Raw genomic sequence first — 18,732 nt, 5'->3', positions numbered from 1 at the left:
GGTCAAAGTTTTTTTTTTTTTGTTGTTGTTGTTGTTGTTTTTTTTTTATATAGTGCAGATTCAAGTTCGTTAAAATCATGGACCCCGGAGATTGAATGGGGCCTCAAGGGGGGCATAAAAGTTTTACATACAAATTTATAGGAAAAATCTTTTAAAATCAACTTCTCAAGAACCACTGAGCCAGAAAAGCTGAGATTTATATGAAAGCTTCCTGATATAGTGCAGATTATAAATTGCTAAGATCATGGCTCCCCGGGGGTCGGATGGGGCCACAATAGGGGGTCAAAGTTTTACATACAAATATATAGGAAAAATCTTTAAAAATCTTCTTCCCAGAACCACTAAGCCAGAAAAGCTGAGATTTATATGAAAGCTTTCTGATATAGTGCAGATTCAGGTTTGTTGAAATCATGCCCCCCTGGAGTAGGATGGGGCCACAATAGGGGATCAAAGTTTTACATACAAATATATAGGGAAAATCTTTAAAAATCTTCTTCTCAAGAACCATTGGGCCAAAGAAGTTCATATTTACATGAAAGCTTTCTGACATAGTGTAGATTCAAGTTTGCAAAAACCATGGCCTCCAGGGGTAGGTTTGGGGCCATAATAGGGACTACGGTTTTACATGCAAATAGATATGGAAAATCTTCTGATATGGACCAAGGTGACTCAGGTGAGCGATGTGGCCCATGGGCCTCTTGTTACTAAAACTAGGGTTGTGACCCGTTAACAAGGGGAGATAATTGGGAAAATGCAAACAAAAGTAGTGGTTGCTAAAAAATCTTCTTCTCAAGAACCACTGGGCAAATTATCACCAAACTTATGCATAAGGATGAGGATAGGTTGTAGATTAAAAAAATGGTTCAAGGCATCATCCTGGGCAAAGGGTGTGGTCTCAAGGTCACTTCAAAGTTGACCTCAAATTTTGTTTTGTTAAAACTTTGATATTTTGCTTAGTATAAGGACTAGGATCATCAAATTTTGTCAGTTGATGCATCTTAGGACCTAATATCATGTTGTCTCAAAAATAGGTCATGGTGACCTACTTTTTGAATTTTGCAGGTAATTATTATTAAATAGATTTTGATGCATATCTTGGACACTTTTGAACCTATGATCATCAAAAGTTGTCAGTTGATGGATCATGGGACCTTGAACTGCATCATGTGAAAAGTATGTCACCATGACCTACTTTCTGAATTTTATGGCTAATCATTTATGAATACATTTTAGGTTGATATTTCAGATACCGAGAGGTTTAGAATCATCAAACCTTGTAAGTTGATGCGTCTAGAGGCCCTTGAAACATATTTATAAAAAAAAAAAGTAGGTCACAGTGACCTACTTTTTGAATTTTGCAGACATTCAAATTTCACATTTTCAATTTTAGATGCATATTTTGGACACTATGAAATCTAGGATCATCAAACTTTTTCAGTTGATGCATCTTGAGTCTTCATAGTTTGTTGACCAAAAAGTAGGTCACTGTGACCTACTTTTGGAATTTGACGGCTATATTTGAATACTATTTGACTTGTCAGTTGATGCATCTTGAGTCTTCGGTGTGTCGACCAAAAGTAGGTCACCATGACCTACTTTTGGACAGTTATATTTAAATTTTCAGGTACAATTTGACTTAACATCATCAAACTTTGTTAATTGATGAATCTTGCTTAGTGAGAATTTTTACATGTTCTACAATGTATCAGAAGAGTGATTCTAGGCCCATGGGCCTCTTGTTAAATCTAATGTGTTGTATAATCTAATATTCTTTCCTTTTTTTGGTGTAGCAATTCTCCAGTGGTGTTAACACAGGAATTGTCTTTAAAAGGGAAGATCAGGAGAATCCTGTTCAGAAATGCTGGAACCAGTGAGTCTTGAATTCTTAGGATAAATTCTATTTTTCAGGTTGTCTCTGCATTCATTGCTCATTGAGTAGTATTATAATTCAACATCGGTTATGCATGTATTAAACTTTGGATATAATGAACAATTCATATCAGTCCCCTGAATTTCAATATATCTGGAGTAGACTGCATTGTGATTACAGAAATCTTGACTCTCACATGTAGAACATGCAGTGGTAACCAAAGGGCTTGTTCCAGTCCAGACACCCACTCAGAGTCAGATATCATTGTGTGATGCTTTTGTTTGTGAACCTCATTTCTTGAACTGATAAGATTCATGTGGTCAGTTGAAGAACCTTACATTCCTTATCAGGCCCTAGTAAGGTCATTGCTCCATGTTCGTTTACCTTAATGTCCAAGAGATTTCAGCAATGGGAGGAGTCCAACAGTCTCTCAGACGAAGCATTTACTCATCTCTTACTGGTAATCTTATCAGGGGGTGGGGGAACATTGACTCATCTCTTCATGGTAATCTTATCAGGGGGTGGGGAGCATTGACTCATCTCTTCATGGTAATCTTATCAGGGGGTGGGGAGCATTGACTCACCTCTTCATGGTAATCTTATCAGGGGGTGGGGAGCATTGACTCATCTCTTACTGGTAATCTTATCAGGGGGTGGGGGCGCATTGACTCATCTCTTACTGGTAATCTTATCAGAAAGGGGGTGTGTGTCAAAACTCTAAACCGAATATATATACCCATAGAAACTATACTGCTACAAATTCCCATGAAAGAATGAAGTTCCCTATGATGTTAATTCATGTTATTTGAGAGTTTTGATGGATGACTGTAGTGACATTTTGAGTTACTTTATATTTATAGTGACAGTTTGAGTTACTTTCTATTTGTAGGACTAGGATCCACACTGTTTGACATTATAGTCAAATTAACGCTGTGCATACTGTACGTTATCAGGATACAGTTTGACAATGTGGAAACATATGCATGGTAGGTTTCACTTCCATTATATCCATATAATCTCTTAATTGAGAAGGATTTAATAATTCGGTAAAATGCATAAGTTAGTTTGTGAAAAGTAATTGATATCATTCTAAATATTATACAGTTATGGTGCAATCTCATGGTTGCAGACCTTGATCTGTTTTCAAAATTCTTATCAAGCAGTGATTCAGATATGTGTCACATTTATAAACCTAGCAACATAAAATTTACGATTCAAGGCTGATATAAGTGTTTTGGAGAAGCATGCATTATACTGGTGCCAAAGTGTAAACACAGATGCACATGCAGTCTGGATATGCAAACATGACCCCATTAATATGGAGATGAGCCAGTCTTGTCACTTTTCAGACTTCCATTAAAGCACACAGTGTTTAGAGTCTAGCTTATCTTCGTCATGATATACTGGTGAAAACACATTTCATTTGTGTTAAAGTTTGGTTTTTTTTGGTCTAATATCAAACAATTAGTAGGTAACAGATATGACGCAATATTTTCTTTCCCTTTGAGATGATTGATCACATGATTATATGACATATTAGTAGTTACAGTAAATAGGTTCACTTGTACAATTATAAACCCATTATTACACAGGCACAAACACTATTGACTTTTGATAGCTCACTCCTCTCTCTCTCTCTCTCTCTCTCTCTCTCTCTCTCATTGCATGCCTGGCATAGAAGGAGGGAGCATGATGATTTGGTCTGTCTCTGAAGTGTTTGTCAACTTTTATGACCATAATTTTGAACAATACAAGATTGTGAAAGTCAAGGTCAGAGACCATTACATTGTCAGGATCCTCTAACTGCTAATCATTGGGTATGGCATTTTACAAGTGAAACATTCTGTTCTTCCAATACATGTTTTACCTGGCCACTCCTTATAATCTTAATCTCACCTTCAATTTACTGACAAGCATTCATGTACAGAGCAATCTAAGTGAGTGCATGGTTTTATATGCTACACTCAGTATGTGATATATCATTAGGCCTAAGTATTGTGAGCTACCTGATGATGCAATATACACCATGATACAAACATGCATATGACGTGTATCACAATACAATTAACATGACTTCTAAGATTTCTTCGCTTTCTAACTGTTGTTATAACCCCCGCAACAAGTTGTGGGGGGGGGGGGGTATACTGGAATCGGGTTGTCCGTCTGTCTGTCCGTCCGTCCGTCTGTAGACGCAATGGTTTCCGGGCTCTAAAGCATTATCCTTTCCACCTACCGTCACCATATCATATATATGGACTACCCATGGGATGAAGATGTTTCCTATCGATTTTGGGGTCCAAAGGTCAAGCGCACTGGACATTGAAGTAGCAATATGGTTTCCGGGCTCTAAAGCGTTATCCTTTCCACCTACAGTCACCATATCATACATATGGACTACCCATGGGATGAAGATGTTCCCTATCGATTTTGGGGTCAAAAGGTTAAAGGTCAAGCGCACTGGACATCGAAGTAGCAATATGGTTTCCGGGCTCTAAAGCGTTATCCTTTCCACCTACAGTCACCATATCATACATATGGACTACCCATGGGATGAAGATATTCCCTATCGATTTTGGGGTCAAAAGGTCAAAGGTCAAGTGCACTGGACATTGAAGTAGAAATATTGTTTCCGAGCTATAAAGCGTTATCCTTTCCACCTACAGTCACCATATCATACATATGGACTACCCATGGGATGAAGATGTTCCCTATCGATTTTGGGGTCCAAAGGTCACGCGCACTGGACATCGAAGTAGCAATATGGTTCGGTTTGTCATGCCATTTGTTTTTTACACTCAGAAAAGAGGTAGTTTATACCTATTACCAACACCCTTTGGGAGATTGGGGTAAGCGGGGGGTATTCTTAGTGAGCATTGCTCACAGTACCTCTTGTTTATTTCATAGTAGTATTATGTTAAATATAACTTCCAAGATAAAATCACAAGACTGTATCAACATGTAGTTGACATTCACTTTATAAAAGTAGCAAATGAAAATAACTAGAATAAGAAATGTTGAAAATGCCTTTAAAGAGACACTACAGCTCATTTTCCACATTTTAATAAAGTGTTTTTAAAAACACGTATTGATAAAATGATAAAACTCATATCGATACTGACAATTTTGAACAATTGGATGCATTAATTTACTCTCAACTGCGCTTTGAAGATCGTCCAGAATTCAAAGGTTTCTTCATGCTGACTCGGACTTTTGAATGCTTATTTACATCACGTGCTTTTGAATGACAGCAAAGGTGTTGTGTAGGAATCCCCTTCAAGGGGACCACACTCACCTTTCAAGTATAAGCTAGATTATTTCCTGCTCATTATAATAAGTAATTATATAAATCATAATTCAACAGAAACCCACCTATGTTCTTATTGACCGATGTTTTTACAACTGGTTAACACTTGTCGTGTTGAGATAAAAATAACACTTTTAAAGCAGTTCTTCGCGGCTAGTCCCAATAGCAGATTTAGGGGGGCCAGGATCCCCCTCCCCTTTTTAACCACAAATTGTGAGTGACACTCCAAATTTTGCACCCAGAATGGCCGATTACTTTGGCTAATATTTGACTTTCACATCCCCCTTCGGAAATCCTAGATCCGCCACTGAGTTACAATCGTTTCTCCTAGCTCTTTGTTTTCCAACGGTCATACTGATCCCAAGGTAAATTTTATTTCACGTATGAGTTTTGTCTCATTTTATTTTTACCTCTTTTCTCATAGAATCTTTCAAAATTCTGGATCTATCGATATCCACTGCACTACACTTTCTCTCACTTGACGACATGCTGCACTGTTTACTGTCTATGCGCATGCGTCTGAAGATCGAAGGAGGAGACTCGATATTTTTTGTATAGGCCATCAAAAAGTATTAATTTTTACGTTAAAACGAGAGTTTGTAACTTTAGATAAGTGTTATTTTCGCAAAGTTCATACATTCAACAATGCAACAAAAATTGAGAAAGCCCTGAGAAAATTGTCATTTCATGATTTTTGCGCAAAATGAGCTGTAGTGTCTCTTTAAACTTTTGCCACACCCAGGATCACATCAATTAAACAATTTTAAAAAATGCTTTCTTTGTTGTTCCATTGGGTGATAAAAGTAGCTAGCATTGCAGAAAAAATGCATAACCCGTATATTGAGCGGGTTGTGCAAATTTTTTATGCTTTGATTGTTACCTTCATCATTAATGAAACAACAAAGAAAGACATTAAATTTTCATTGTTTATATTTATATCTTAAAGAGACACTACAGCTCATTTTGCGGAAGAATCATGAAATGACAATTTTCCTAGCGCTTTCTCAATTTTTGTTGCATTGTTGAAAGTATGAACTTTGCGAAAATAACACTTATCTAAAGTTAAAAATTATCATTTTAACGTAAAAATTAATACTTTTTGATGGCCTATACAAAAAATATCGAGTCTCCTCCTTTCAGTCTTCAGACGCATGCGCATAGACAGTAAACAGTGCAGCATGTCGTCCAGTGAGAGAAAGTGTAGTTGATAGATCTAGAATTTTGACAGATTCTGTGAGAAAAGAGGTGAAAATAGAATGAGATAAAACTCGTACGTGAAATAAAATTTACTTTGGTATCAGTTTGACTGTTGGAAAACAAAGAGCTCGGAGAAACCCATGTAACTCAGTGGCGGATCTAGGATTTCCGAAGGGGGTGTGAAAGTCAAAGATTAGTCACAGTCATCGGCCATTCTGGTGCAAAATTTGGATTTTCATTCACAATCTGTGGCGTAAAAAGGGAGGGGGGATCCTGCCCCCCCCCCCTCCCCCCCTAAATCTGCCATTGAGACTAGCTGCGAAGACACTACTTTTTATCTGAACACGACACGTGTTAGTTGTAAAAACATCGATCAATGGGAACATGGAAGGATTTCTGTTGAAATAATGATTTATATAATTACTTATTTTAAGGAGCAGGGAATACTCTTATACTTGAAAGGTGAGTGTGGACCCCCTTGAAGGGGAATTTAGATAATTTCCTACACAACACCTTTGCTGTCATTCAAAACCACGTGATGTAAATAAGCATTCAAAAGTCCGAGTCAGAATGAAGAAACCTTTGAATTCCGAACGATCTTCAAAGCGCAGTTGAGGGTAAATTGATGCATCCCAATTGTTCAAAATTGTCAGTATCGATATGAATTTTATCATTTTATCAATACATGTTTTAAAAAACACTTTATTAAAATGTGGAAAATGAGCTGTAGTGTCTCTTTAAAGTATTTTTAAAAAATATAAACTAGAATCAAGTTCTAAAATATCGTATGTTTGACCCATTTGTTACGTTAAACGAAACAGCCAATGCACCCTTTGACCTTGATGACGCTCCATATTTGGTAATGATTATGCAGACAGTTCGTACTAGAAAACCAGATCAAACTAGTTCGCAGTAAACATGTATTCAATGTATGATGAAAGCAGTGTCAATTTCAAAAGAAATATAAGAGAAAAGATTAGTGATTGTAATTTTAAATATTGACAAATATTTACATTCTTTGATTCTTTCCTCTTATATTAATTTCTATTGAAATTGACATTGCTTTCATCAGCGACAATGAATGCATGTTTGTTGCAAACTAGTTTGATCTGGTTTTTAGCTCACCTGAACCGAAGGTTCAAGTGAGCGTTTCTGATCACATTTTGTCCGGCGTCCGTTTGTCTGTCTGTCCGTCTGTCTGTAAACTTTTCACATTTTCATCTTCTTCTCATGAACCACTGGACCAATTTCAACCAAACATGGCCAAAAGCATCCTTGGGTGAAGGGCTTTCAAGTCTGTTCAAATGAAGGGCCATGTCCCTTTCAAAGGGGAGATAATCACAAAAATGCAAAAATAGGGTGGGTTCATTTAAAAATCTTCTTCTCAAGAACCACTGGGCCAGAAGAGCTGAAATTTACCTGAAAGCTTCCTGACATATTGCAGATTTAAGTTTGTTCAAATCATGGCCCCCGGTGGTAGGATGGGGCCACAAGGGGGGATCAAAGTTTTACATACAAATATATATGGAAAAACTTTAAAAATCTTGTTCTCAAGAACCAATAAGCCAGAAAAGCTGAGATTTACATGAAAACTTCCTGACATAATGCAGATTCAAGTTTGTTCAAATCATGGGCCCCTGGGGTTGGATGGGGCCACAATAGGGGATCAAAGTTTTACATACACATATATAGGAAAAATCTTTAAAAATCTTCTTCTCAAAAACCACTGAGCCAGAAAAGCTGATTTTTACATGAAAACTTTCTGACATAGTGCAGATTCAAGTTTGTTCAAATCATGGCCCCCGGGGATAAGATGGGGCCCCAAGGGGGGATCAAAGTTTTACACACAAATATATAGGGAAAAACTTTAAAAATCTTGTTCTCAAGAACCACTAAGCCAGAAAAGCTGAGATTTACATGAAAGCTAAATCATGGGCCCCTGGGGTTGGATGGGGCCACAATAGGGGATCAAAGTTTTACATACAAATATACAGGAAAAATCTATAAAAATCTTCTTCTCAAGAACCACTGAGCCAGAAAAGCTGATTTTTACATGAAAACTTTCTGACATAGTGCAGATTCAAGTTTGTTCAAATCATGGCCCCCGGGGGTAGGATGGGGCCACAAGGGGGGGATCAAAGTTTTACATACAAATATACAGGAAAAATCTATAAAAATCTTCTTCTCAAGAACCACTGAGCCAGAAAAGCTGATTTTTACATGAAAACTTTCTGACATAGTGCAGATTCAAGTTTGTTCAAATCATGGCCCCCGGGGGTAGGATGGGGCCACAAGGGGGGGGATCAAAGTTTTACATACAAATATATAGGAAAAACTTTAAAAATCTTCTTCTCAAGAACCATTGGGCCAAAGAAGTTGACATTTACATGAAAGCTTTCTAACATAGTGTAGATTCAAGTTTGCAAAGGGTAGTTATAATAGGGACTAAGGTTTTACATGCAAATATATATGGAAAGTCTTCAGATATGGGCCAAGGTGACTCAGGTGAGCGATGTGGCCCATGGGCCTCTTGTTTAATACTACCTGCATGTATTTGTGTAATTATTACCAAATAGGGAGTGTCATCAAGGTTTAAGGGTGCATAAGGTCTGGCTGTATCTACAATAGTGTATAATATTGCATTGTGAGTCCATTATGTCTTGATGTCTGGTTGTCTCTGTAGTGGGGGTAAGCCATGCGGAGGAAACAATACATACCAGGTCTACCCGAAAAACGAGGATGACGGAATGATCTTCTCATCGTCCGAAATCAACTGGTGAGTGACCTTGTGCTGGTCAAAATGGGCTAAATGCTTATCAGTATGATGAGTGTAATTTAAATAAATGAGCTTTGTTCAAATTTGCCAAAAAGAGATGTTGTAGTTTTGTGTTTTGCTCTTTTTTGCAGTGATTTTATTTAAATATAGTTAGATTGCGTGCACACTGATTTAGATTGCATGCACACTGATTTAGATTGCGTGCACACTGATTTACATGTATTTTGAAATTCAGAAGGTGCATGTATGTAGCTGTGTTAAGGTTTTTCATCAGTTTTGTGTGTTTATTTTGTCGATATTTGATATATATATATGATAAAGACAATAATTTTGATGGCATTATTATTTTATTAATGGTAGACATTAGAACACTCCAACATTGGCCATGGAGCCTATAGAAAATGAATTGAAGAACAACAGTTAAGGAAATTAGCTGAGATAAGGTTTACAGTGTTTTTATTTCTTCACCCCCTGCTTTCATTATTCAGGCCAGTCCTTCTCTGGGTTCACCGCCCAGAGCCCATTTGGATTATAGAGGTCACCTTGGCAATCTTCACCTTCTCTAAAGCTTTACTTTTTATTTTTATTTCTAAGGTGAGTTTTTGTTTAAGTTTAATTTCCTTGTTTCTTTCTGTTTTGTTGGTACAAATTTGTGAATTAGAGATTTAATTTCATCAGTTTTGATAACATTTGAGCATTCATATTAATTGCTTTAGTTTACAAAATACACCTCACTTTAGCTAGGCCAAGTATATCATCAAAATATATTGATGATATTCACCTACACATGTATTTAAATTATATTTCTAGAAAAATATGTAAGTTATATTTCTAGAAAAGTATGTAAGTTCTATTTCCAGAAAAGATTTGCTAAAAATCATAAAGAAATAGGTTTTTCAGAAACTGAACATATAGCCATTTTCACAAAAAAATCTTACGACCAAGATAAATTTTTTGCCTCTACCTTATACTCAAGTGAGTGCAACTGTGCCCCGTGTAAGAATTGAGTGTCATCACCAATGTATATACACACTTTTGCTTGAGAGAGAGAGAGAGAGATTTGTTATAGAGGACTGAATTAAAGAAGGTTTGTGAGTAACATTTATGTACTACATGTACTATGCAATTGCAGCTTAGGTTGGACAGAACACCTTGGCAGGTAAATCTGGCCCGTGAGTGGTCAATGTAACCCTCTAGATCGTACCTTTTTGTTGTTATGCTCAGTGACAGAAGCTCTGTAATTCACTCAAGAAGACATTGATCAACTTGTGTGTGTCGTTGAGTCTTGGTATGAAATGTTTATTTTAAACAATGTTTATAATGTATTCATGTACATATTAGCTTGGGCAAGTCCTTTCCAATACTGGGTACTAGAATATATAGATGAAGTTTGTGCCCTGACAGCTTTTTATTTGTGTTCTATGTCATCATGAAAAGAGATATCATTATGAAACTTTGTACAACCCCCCCCCCCTCCCCCACCCCACCCCCCACCCCAACAAAATTATGCTTTTGAATAACAAAAGAAAATTAGTATTTTTTTCTTAACGAATAAATGAGTTATTTAAAACAATGTGTACAATGTTTTGGAACAAGCTTCGTACATGTTAAGATATCACCAGTGACATATACCCAAAGTGAATTTAACTACATAAATGTTAAAAGTATAACTATATTCAAGGAAAATTAACGTGAATTAACACATAACTACACTGTACCTACTGATACATGTCAACTCCCTACTGATACATGTCAACTCCCTACTGATACATGACAGCTCCCTACTGATATATGTCAACTCCCTACTGATATGTCAACTCCCTACTGATACATGGCAACTCCCTACTGATATATGTCAACTCCCTACTGATATACTGATACATGTCAACTCTCTACTGATATGTCAACTCCCTACTGATACATGTCAACTCCCTACTGATACATGGCAACTCTCTACTGATACATGTCAACTCTCTACTGATATACTGATACATGTCAACTCCCTACTGATAAATGTCAACTCCCTACTGATACATGGCAACTCCCTACTGATACATGTCAACTCCCTACTGATACATGGCATCTCTCTACTGATATATGTCAACTCCCTACTGATATACTGATACATGTCAACTCTCTACTGATACATGTCAACTCCCTACTGATACATGTCAACTCTCTACTGATACATGGCAACTCTACTGATATATGTGAACTCCCTACTGATATACTGATACATGTCAACTCTCTACTGATACATGTCAACTCCCTACTGATATGTCAACTCCCTACTGATACATGTCAACTCCCTACTGATATATGTCAACTCCCTACTGATACATGTCAACTCCCTACTGATATATGTCAACTCTCTACTGATATATGTCAACTCCCTACTGATACATGACAACTCCTTACTGATACATGGCAACTCCCTACTGATACATGTCAACTCCCTACTGATATACTGATACATGTCAACTCCCTATTGATATGTCAGCTCCCTACTGATATATGTCAACTCCCTACTGATACATGGCAACTCTCTACTGATATATGTCAACTCCCTACTGATATGTCAACTCCCTACTGATATATGTCAACTCCCTACTGATACATGGCAACTCTCTACTGATACATGGCAACTCCCTACTGATACATGTCAACTCCCTACTGATACATGTCAACTCCCTACTGATATATGTCAACTCCCTACTGATACATGTCAACTCCCTACTGATACATGACAGCTCCCTACTGATACATGGCAACTCCCTACTGATATATGTCAACTCCCTACTGATATATGTCAACTCTCTACTGATACATGACAACTCTCTACTGATACATGGCAACTTTCTACTGATACATGGCAACTCCCTACTGATATATGTCAACTCCCTACTGATACATGACAACTCCCTACTGATACATGGCAACTCCCTACTGATACATGGCAACTCTCTACTGATACATGGCAACTCCCTACTGATATACTGATACATGTCAACTCCCTACTGATACATGGCAACTCTCTACTGATACATGTCAACCCCCTACTGATAAATGTCCTGAGATGGATTTTGGAGAAAATTTTCCCTTAATTTTGTTTTATTCTCTCCATGACTTTTGGCGATGTCAGTATAATGTGAGCAATGTGATTCCTGCTATAGTGAATTGTCTGATTTTTTTGAGGATTTAGTAATTGAATGTGAGTTTGTAACCACATAAATATTTTTATTTTATTTGCTGCCTGACTTATGACCATAACAAATTCTTTTTCTGTATGTGCGTATGTAATTTAGTTGAGTTTTATTAAGATCACAGCTAAGTGCTTGTTGGAAGAAATACTATGTGATATTGTACACAACTTTACTAAAATCAGCTGTATGAATCCAGTATGAATTCTATAATTTAAATGTATAGTTACAGTTCTCATTATAAGTGGATTACATGTCTGAAGTGGTTCAATTCAAAATTTCTTATGATATTGTTGAATAGATTGATTGATAAGTTACATACAATATGAATTTGTTAAACAAGTTTAGCAGGAAGGTTTTATTTCTTTTCTTCGAGCATAATTGCTACATCTGCTTTCATTCGCAAAATTTGATTTTTGCATAATTTAGCAAGATGAAGAATTGTGACATCAATAATTTGGCTCTCACAATATTTTTCATTTATTATGAGTTTTTTTATATTACAAAATCAAAGCTTGTGAGGTTTTTTTTTTTTCAAAAATCATCCAGAATGATCTCATGAAAATGAATTCTCTTAATTTCTTTTAATCAAGATAGACTACATGTAATTTCAAATTTTTTGAAACCCACAAAAGGGGAGAATTCAAATTTGTAATTCATTTGTGTTCAGATGATTTCTTGTAGTACATGTATTTTATTATATTGGTCTAGTAGTCTTTAAGCACATTAAGTTTTAAATCTATTTCACCATTCTGTATTGTGTTAGCATGAATTCTGGAGATATTGAGATGCATGACTCTTATATGTATATTGAAATTGTACAGATAAAAAAGTCTGCTCTTATTTATGGCAGCATATCACTGATTTTTTTTATCATTAATACCCTTAATGCGACTTGTGTTGTCAAAAAGTCACAAATTGTTAATTTAGTTGTCATGTGTTTAAGTCTTTACCCCATCCAATTTATGAAGAAAGTTGAAATTTGAATTCATTCACTGTCAGTATTTTAAAATTAGTTTTATAACGTCTTCATTATTGGATTCAAAGTAAAGGACTGGTTTATTAATCCCTATTTGAATATACAAAATTTTGTTATTTACAGTTGGGCAAGGTAGAATTGATGACAAAGCCTGCCTTTATTCTGGAAGTTGTGTGTTCACTTCCATTGATTGTCACAGTAAGTCTTCTTTGATATAATTCGTGTTCATAAAGTGTATTTTCAAACTGCATATTGTGTCTACACCAATATAGAATACCTAATTTAAGGCTTGTATTGCATATCATGTCTACATCAATATAGAATATCTAAGTTAAGCCTTGTATTTCACTGTAGTCTGATGAAATATATTCAATATTCTTTGAAGATTTTCGGTTTGGTATCTTCATACATTGTACAGTATGTATTTAAACTATGAGGTGTGATTTCATTGTTACTATTGGGATATGACACAGTCGCCAAGATTGAAGGAAAATTAAAGGATGCACAACATACAAATTCTCCTATAATGCCAGCAATCATCAGTAATGACAAAAAAACCTCTCACTATATTGTTTATCTTTGCATCGAGAACTGAATAGATCATAGAATGTGTTTTTTGGTCTGTGATACAACCATGTTAGGTAAAGTGAGAACACTTTTAAATTAATTAATGGGCAGTAAAAGACAGCTAGGTGGTCATACAATTTTTTTTTGATTGGCAGAAATGACCAGAGTTTGTTTCTTTTTGGTTTGTGTGATAATTAATTGAAATTAAAAAAAAAAAAAATCTACGAAAATTTGATATTTGTGTATATGGTTTGCTTGAAATGACAAGCAAATATTTTATATCAAGGAAAATTGGCACCAGTTATTTTCTATGGTTTAGCAATCAACAATTAGTGGCCCACCCATATGAAGTTTTGTCATCATGCCAAGTACTGTACCACCAACTGATTTATGCTTCATTGACATATTGACTTCAAAAAATGGAATTGACGTGAAAAAATCTATTGAATGTAATAACTATATCCCTGCTTTTCAATAGTTTTCTTTTTTTCAGTTAACATATCCAATGATGCTGACAAATTTGTATGTTCCTACATTCCTGAACTGTTGGCTTGCCAAAAGGGCCATGGAGAGACTGTTTGTAAGACTCCGTATCATATTATACTGTGACTTGTTGCCAACTTAAATGTGAACTTCTGTAACCTATACCATATTAAAATGTGATTTCAAGTCCTTTTTATTTATAACTTTTCATTTTAAATGTTTGATCTTAAAACAAATATACTGACAACTTTTGAGAATATCTAATGATACTAAGCACTCAGTTTTTTCTGTAAGATGGAATTCCTTTATTTAGAATTTGACAATACAGTCACTGTGGCATTAGGTTTTCAGGGTTTTTTTTAAGTATAGCATTTGAATTTTTTCAATGAAACTTCATAAAAAGGAGTCTCATAACTTAGTTTTAGGTCGTCTTCATGAATGAAATTTCTCTTGAATTATGAGTATACTTGTTGCTCTTTTAGGTTAAAAGGTTAATAATGTCCAAGGTCATGCAATTCTAAGCCTTTGAAAACATTTTTTAAAAATTGAAAGTATAAATACTTTAAACCAATTAACTTTTATTTGCATATGAGAAATGTTTGCAAGGTTCACGAGAACCTCATCATTGTTAATATTTTCTCGTTGTAAACCAGTCTTATATGTTTAAGATCATCCTGGTCATGAAAATTGGTTGCTGTGAACCAGTTTATTACAAGTAAATTGCGAAATAAGGTCATCATGAATAAAAATTGGTTTACAGTAAAATGATTTCTGGGCAGTAGCTCTAGTTAGAACAAAGAAGTTCCATTTAGATTATTTCAAAGGAAAGGGTATTTGATAAACTGGTAATCATGTATTTCTGAAAAAAGATACATAATAATTTGGTCATCACAGATTTAAAAACAGGAGATTGATAAACTGGTAATTACAGATTTAACTGTACACAAATAGTAATTGATCAACTGTTAATCACAGAATTAAAAAAAGTAACTGATAAACTGGAAATTACACATTTTAAAAAAAGTTTTAAAAAAGTAATTGATGAACTGGTAATCACAGATTTTGCAAAAAATGTAATATTGATGAACTGGTAATCACAGATTTCTAAGCTGTGCTGTATCATTACAGAATGACCTTCACTTGACCAAGCAGCGATTTCAGACAATTTCAGTCACCATGTCTCAACAACTACTGATTCTAGGAGCTACGCTTGTGTCTCTGATCTTTACCACGTATGTATTATATGTAACCAGGACCGGGGTCAGTTACATAGCAATGTATTACATTACCATTACTTAGAAAAATTTCACATTACCATTATTCCTACTCATATTTTGAAATGTAATGCATTACATATTACACATTACTTGAGAGTGCATTACATTACAGTACACATTACATAACATACTGATATTAAAGAAATGGCAGAAAATTGCTTTATAATGATCGATTTATGAATTTTAAATATTCAGTAACATAAGCACACAAAATATTCATCAATGTTAGGAAACACATCTAAGTTATAAATTGCATTTGATTGTCATCAATGTTTCAAAAGTATATATGATGAATTAATCTAAACCTCAAAATATAATCAATTATTTAAAATAAAGTTAATGTAATGGAATGTAATTCGCATTACAGTATATTTTCTACTAGTACATGTAATGCATGAAATAGAAATAACTGCTCTCCTGAACAAAGTTAGGGGAGGGACATTTATAGATTAAATAAGAATAAATGCCCTCCTGAACAAAGGGGCAGAGACATTCATAGAAATAAAAATAACTGCCCTCCCGAACAAAGATAGGGGAGAGCATTTATAGAAATAAAAATAACTGCCCCTCTGAACAAAGGGGCAGAGGGACATTTATATAAATCACTGTGACCATCCTCCTGTTCATCCATCCCCTTTTTGTGTCTGCCTTACAGTTGCCTGAGAGTTAGGCATGGTCTATTCAGCATAGCAGCATACTAGGTGTTTTTTACTTGGAGTGCTTAGAGTCTAGAGGGAAGCAGGGGTGCGTTTTTCAAAAGAACTTACGATTTACGACCAACTTTACATACTGGAATTTTCCAGTATATTGTAAGATCATTCACTCCAAATGCAAAATATTTTTCAAAAATTTTGAAAATTAACTTAGCCTAAAAAAAGTTTTACTTCATTCATTCAAAGTAATAATTGTGTATAAATACAATTTAAGACTTGCGACTTTATCGTAAGTTGTTTTGTAAAACGGGCCCCTGATCTTTATTGGGGACCTCTGATTAGACAACTTTGAAATATTTGTTGAATTAGACAATCAAAATGAATTCTGAAATTGCATTCTAATTTAATTACACAACAAAATTAAGGCCTCTTGATTTTTATTAATATTTTATTCAAAGCCATGCTTTCGTTGAAAAAAATAAATTGTATTTGAATTAGCAAAATATTGATTATTACATGAAATTCTAATCAAACAAATTATTCTCTGCTACATTACAGTAAATATTATTTAGCAAATGAGACAAATTTTCATTTTTTTTTAAAAGTATGTGTGGAATGTATGATTTAAAATTGGCATGTAAAAGGTCAATGCATATGCAGAATGCATCAAATGAAATTGTTTTGAAGAATGAGACTAATTTCGCATAATTCTTGAAAAATGTTGAAACAAAAGAAAATGCTAGGTATGTAAAGCCATAACCTGTCAATGTGTAAACACTTCATGTTAAGAAATCCTGTTTTTTGTAAAGATTACAGAGTTATGGCAATATTGAAAGTATCATATACAAAATATCCCAGAAAATTTTGCATCTGTTGCAGTTGCAGAACATAGCACGAATAAAGTTTTTATGACCTTAAATTTTTATTGTGAGATTATGAATTTTCACTTCACTAATGATATCTGCAAATTCCTGGCCCAAACCTTAACCCTAACCCCTATTGTATTCTAATTATCAGTCATTGACTTATAGATTGAAATAGCTTTCATCGTAGTCAAAACACAAGTGTCCTCTCTGTTTGGTGAAATGAGAATGCCGATTAAAATTTTGATTGACGGGCTACTTAACATTGATCTCAACATAGGTTTTTAGGGGCGGTGACTAAGTAGTGGGTCAGGCGTGTACTAGAGTTTGTGATACCTCAGTAGTCCTACATAAAATAGCTCAAGTCTTCCACAGAAGTTTAAACAATGTACAAGTATGATGGTTAATGTCAGTTGGTTTGGGTTTGTTACTGTGTGTATACAGTTGCTGTTTTTAAAAGTGTTCTCTTACAGTTATGTAGTGAGATTTATTCTTGCGATTTAGTACATTACAGTCCATTCATCAATATAACAATGAACTTTGACCTTATTTTGACAGAGTGTGTGGCATTCAGCACATCCAGAGAGCCAGCTCCGAGAAGCCCTTGACCTTGTTTGAGTCATTGTACTTCACCATAGTTACGTTTTCTACTGTGGGCTATGGAGATATATCCCCCGACATCTGGCTGGGCCAGCTTTTTATGGTCCTCATGATCTGTGTTGCCATTGCGTTTATTCCAAGACAGGTTTGTTAACATTGCATAGATTGCTTAAATGGCACTTTCATTGCATTGAGATAGATAAGTTTATTTTTAGTTAACAAATATATATAATGAATCAAGGTAGATGAATTGATAAAGAAATATGAAAGGAATTGAGGTGGATAAGTTAATAGACAAGTACCTGTATATAATGAATCAAGGTGGATAAGTTAATAGACAAGTACCTGTATATAATGAATCAAGGTGGATAAGTTAATAGACAAGTACCTGTATATAATGAATCATGGTAGATAAGTTAATAGACAAGTACCTGTATATAATGAATCAAAGTGGATAAGTTAATAGACAAGTACCTGTATATAATGAATCATGGTGGATAAGTTAATAGACAAGTACCTGTATATAATGAATCATGGTAGATAAGTTAATAGACAAGTACCTGTATATAATGAATCAAGGTGGATAAGTTAATAGACAAGTACTTGTATATAATGAATCGAGGTAGATAAGTTAATAGACAAGTACCTGTATATAATGAATTAAGGTGGATAAGTTAATAGACAAGTACCTGTATATATAATGAATTAAGGTGGATAAGTTAATAGACAAGTACCTGTATATAATGAATTAAGGTGGATAAGTTAATAGACAAGTACCTGTATATAATGAATCATGGTAGATAAGTTAATAGACAAGTACCTGTATATAATGAATCATGGTGGATAAGTTAATAGACAAGTACCTGTATATAATGAATCATGGTGGATAAGTTAATAGACAAGTACCTGTATATAATGAATCATGGTAGATAAGTTAATAGACAAGTACCTGTATATAATGAA

General features: G+C 34.9%; 1 protein-coding gene across 3 annotated transcripts in view; it reads left to right on the top strand.

Moving 5' to 3' along the window:
• Window positions 1-18,732, top strand: part of LOC125683226 (potassium channel subfamily T member 2-like) — a 78,814-nt gene that overhangs the window by 27,485 nt on the left and 32,597 nt on the right. For 2 of the 3 annotated variants that reach the window (XM_056142134.1, XM_048924158.2), the window contains 9 exons: window positions 1,791-1,870; window positions 2,760-2,856; window positions 9,055-9,147; window positions 9,636-9,741; window positions 10,280-10,306; window positions 13,450-13,524; window positions 14,387-14,473; window positions 15,505-15,608; window positions 17,728-17,914. In XM_056142134.1, the coding sequence (XP_055998109.1) occupies window positions 1,791-1,870; window positions 2,760-2,856; window positions 9,055-9,147; window positions 9,636-9,741; window positions 10,280-10,306; window positions 13,450-13,524; window positions 14,387-14,473; window positions 15,505-15,608; window positions 17,728-17,914 (856 nt within the window). Of the gene's footprint in view, window positions 1-1,790; window positions 1,871-2,759; window positions 2,857-9,054; window positions 9,148-9,635; window positions 9,742-10,279; window positions 10,307-13,449; window positions 13,525-14,386; window positions 14,474-15,504; window positions 15,609-17,727; window positions 17,915-18,732 lie in introns of those variants that run through there. The other variant, XM_048924163.2, reaches the window with a different exon arrangement.

The sequence above is a fragment of the Ostrea edulis genome, chromosome 6, assembly GCF_947568905.1.
Source record: "Ostrea edulis chromosome 6, xbOstEdul1.1, whole genome shotgun sequence".
NCBI classification, from domain to species: Eukaryota; Metazoa; Mollusca; class Bivalvia; order Ostreida; family Ostreidae; genus Ostrea; species Ostrea edulis.
This window is presented reverse-complemented; position numbering and strand designations above follow the sequence as displayed.